Source organism: Calidris pugnax, unplaced genomic scaffold (assembly GCF_001431845.1).
Source record: "Calidris pugnax isolate Ruff unplaced genomic scaffold, ASM143184v1 scaffold107, whole genome shotgun sequence".
Classification (NCBI taxonomy): Eukaryota; Metazoa; Chordata; class Aves; order Charadriiformes; family Scolopacidae; genus Calidris; species Calidris pugnax.
In genome coordinates, this window is record NW_015090901.1 from 1,635,360 (window position 1) to 1,639,222 (window position 3,863).

At 44.1% G+C, this 3,863-nt stretch overlaps 1 protein-coding gene across 1 annotated transcript in view; it reads right to left on the reverse strand.

Annotated features, from left to right (window-relative positions):
* Positions 1-305: 305 nt before the first annotated feature.
* The window catches only part of LOC106891906 (rhombotin-2-like), a 4,781-nt gene continuing 1,223 nt past the window's right edge, over positions 306-3,863 (reverse strand). The window contains exon 3 of the mRNA XM_014948736.1: positions 306-591. Coding sequence (XP_014804222.1) covers positions 306-591 — 286 coding nt within the window. The remainder of the gene's footprint in view (positions 592-3,863) is intronic.

Below are 3,863 nucleotides of genomic sequence, written 5' to 3' on the forward strand. Positions count from 1 at the left end.
CTACTCTACAAAGTCCTGCCCTACACCATGTAGCAATACTTTCATTTTCAGTAAAAAACGTGCTTTTTTTTCCCAACAAGATTTTTAAGATGTAACCTATGAACAACTCCAAGTGACTGAATCAACACAGGCAACCTCTGGCTTTATCTCCAACTTCGAAGAACCCCAGCAGTACCATAAAGCATCTGTCCATCAACCCCCGAAATATAGAAGCCCGTATTGTACATCTGAGCTTTAAGGCTGTCGGGCTTTAAGAGTAGTCAAAAATTCATATTTTATGGCTCTTTGCTCGCTAGCTAGGCTAATTAAATGACTAAGCGAAGCTGAAATGATGGGAGGATGGTGAGGGAGGGTAGAAGGAGGGGGGTTGGGTACCTGAGATAGTCCCTTCGGCAGAGCTTTCTGCCCAGTTTGTAGTACAAGCGTCTCCCCACCTCTCCCAGGCGGCACCCGCACAGGTCGCAGCTGAGGCAGTCCTCGTGCCAGTACTGGTCGATGGCTTTCAGGAAATAGCGGTCCCCGATGTTCTGCTGGCAACCACCACATGTCAGCAGCGAAGGGGGGATCTGGAGGACCTCATCCACCGGCTCCCTGCGGGGAGGAAAGACTCGTTGGAGAAGGAGAACGTGCTCCGACAAGCATCCGGGTGAGAAGACGGAGAAGGAAAAGCAAAACACAAGATGGGTCAAGTTAGAACAGGGATTGGCATCCTTGTTTTTTCTCCCCGTGAAGAAGGGAGTCATTTATCCACTTCTGACATGAGAGGAGCAAGACTTGACTCTTCTTTTGCTTTAAAGAAAAAAGGAAAGCTTAAAATTTAAGGAGTTAATGAAAGCATCCGAAAATTTGCTAAATATTTTTTTTTATTTTTCTTCAAAGAATAATGCATAAACATGACAGTCTCTGTATCCCCTGTGTGTATTCATTACTGTAAAGGCATCTACTACTTTACTAGGACATTGGCATTTGTATAGATACATCATCTTTCTTCTTTCATGTTCTCTAGAGAGAACATGAATTGCTCCACCATGTGTCTCAATCCATGGAGTTCTTACAAGAGAAATACCTTTCCCAGAACACGATTCTTCCATAATAAAAGATTTCACTTTTTCAGAAGCGCAGTCAAAAAGCTGCCTGGATTCACCACGTTGCAGAAATGCTGGTCATGTCTGTGACGACTGACGGGTGCCAACACCCACAAAGTCCCAGGAGTTCCTACTATATTTTTCAAGTAATTCTCTTTTGTCCACATCATCTAGCGATGCTTTTATTCCCACTTTTTTAAAAAAATGTTTTTTTCCAACAAGACTTTTAAGATTTACCTCTAAACAACTGTAAGTGACCGAATCAACACAGACAACTTCTGATTTTACCTATGACTTTGTGAAGAACCCCAGCAGGACCACAAAGCATCTGTGCAGAAAGCCTAAAAATATACGAGCCCATATTGTAAACCTGAGCTTGTGAGCTTTGACTGTTGGTGCCGCTGGAAGCAAAGGGAATTTCAGCCTCACCAAGGGCTAAAGGACCAGAAAAGACACCTGAGGGATTTTACATGCAATCAACTTTCCGTTGGGAAATGTAAATTTGAAGACTTAAGTCCGAGGATGTCATTTCTCTGAACAGCATGAAATGAATCAATCCAACCGATGAGACTCTTGCCCAACGGGTTTGAGTTTTGCTGCTGTTTTTAACAGAGAATTTTACCTGATGTTACTGCAGGACTTGTGTTTTCCATTCAGCTAAGGACATGAGTCCCCTGGGATGGGTCTATGCCAACACAGCTCAAACGATTATTTGGGATTTACACATCCCTGTATGAAAAGAAATATTAGAACTGACTATCACGCGTGGTATTTTTTTCCCTTTTTAAAAAGCTCTGATATCTAGGATGGTTCCGGTAATACCTGGGGATAAAGCAAGAATTTTCTTCAAAGCTACTCTCTTAAAGTATCCTCCTCTTTGGCTGTTTTGTGTAATTTTACAAGTTCTTCAAAAAAAAAAAAAAAAATCAGTGAAAAAATAAAAGAGAGGTGCCTGAGCTCAGTTCTGCAGGGTTTGCAGTGACCTGGGGCTGCCACTCAGGGCTTCATCCAAACCCCAGGGAAGTTGATAAAAAACACCATTAGAATAATCCTTTAAGCACTTGCTGAATTTTAAACCTGTGGCTGGTGGCAGGAAGATGTATATATACTTTATATATATATACTTATACATATATTTATGCTTTGCTGGATGATGACCAAGGTGTTCAACATCTGGCAGAGGGGAGCCCCAAGTTTTTTCATACGCTATTGGGTTCTCTCTCTAGCACAGAGTCCCTCAACGCTTTGTTTCTGTCACTCTGTCCTGCCTGAGGCTGGGGGGGGAGGGCAGAGGAGACCTGCACTGGTGGAGAAGGATCAGACTGCTCCCAATTTCTAGCAGGCAACAGGAAAAAAATGATATTACTACCGCTTATTTACTGGGTCAGCGGTTTTCTGGGCAAAAAATTACTTTCTTCAGCAGGGAGAAACGATCAGTGGTCAAGAACTTCTGTGCTGAGAAACTGATGCTGCAGGTTTTTTATTTCATTTAGGCAAGCTGAGCCCTGAGATATTATCTGATTATATTCCATCCTGGTTTTCACTCTTCTAGGCTTAAACTGCTGTGCCCTGCAAGTTGTGTCATAACATCCCCCTCCTGCCAGCTCTGTGAGTTTTCGTTAAAATCGTGGGGAACTCTATGCAATTTTAGGCCCCAGTTTATCCCAGTTTATTCTTTTGGGCCCCATATTCCCTTTCTGAACACGTGGGCTCTGCTCTGCCAAGCTCTGAGAGCTTTCCAATAGAAGGAAATGCACCTCATTATCCTTTATTGGCCGTTATTGGGAACTTCAGATGTGCCCCAAAATATTTGATCTTAGGGGCGTTCAGGAATCAGAAGCCAGGTCTCTCTGAAAGCCCTGAGCTCCGGAACAGCCCGGAGGATGTTTACATGGAACAGAATTCCTGGTTTATGCATTAGCTTTTTGATGTCCCTAGATTTCTAAGCCAGCCCTTCAGTCACTAGAACACAAGGTAAGTAAATAAAGAAAGATGAGTACAACTTTGTAGTTGAAACCCGGACACCATATACCTAGGAGCTTGGATTATGGTTTCTTAAAGAAAAACAGTAGAAAATAAGAGAAAATGGACCATAGAAAACATCGGATGTGCCATGGAATGGATGGATTGAATCCACAGAAGCAGCAGTTCCCATGGTTCGCCCAGGGCGTCACACGGTGGCATTTTTAGTATCTCACAGGAAACAAGCCACAAATGACTCAAGTTTGCTAAGAGCAATGTTTTAAGCGTTATCTGAAAATGGAGATTTTATAATTTTTTTTTTTTTTCCTTTTCTCTTATCATGATTCTAGACGAGCAGAACTGCAGTTCTTAGCACGTAGAAGGCTGAAATGACTCTGGTTTTGGGCTGTTGCCGTGCCGGTGGCCGGCGGGATGCCGGCAGGGATGGCTGAGGAGCACAGACCCTGGGTCAGGAGAGCAGAGCTGGTCCCTTCCCCGAGTGGGAAAGCCAGGGAGGGAATTTTTTCTCATCTTCTCCATCCCGGCAATCAAGACTTTTCTCCCTGCCCTTTGCAGAACACCCTGCCCCCCACCAAAGCAGTTTATACCAGAAAGTTGCATTATGAAAATGTGGAAGTTGGGCACCCGCAGATAACAGCTCTGACCTTTCGCTGTAATCGGCTCCGGGGAGTTGGGCAGATCGAAGATGGGGCAGAGATGGTCCCTCCGAAGGTTAAAAAAAAAACAAACCCCAAAAACCCCACCTTGGGATGTGGACACGGTGATGCTCTGCCCTCTCCCTGTGCCCTTCCCCGC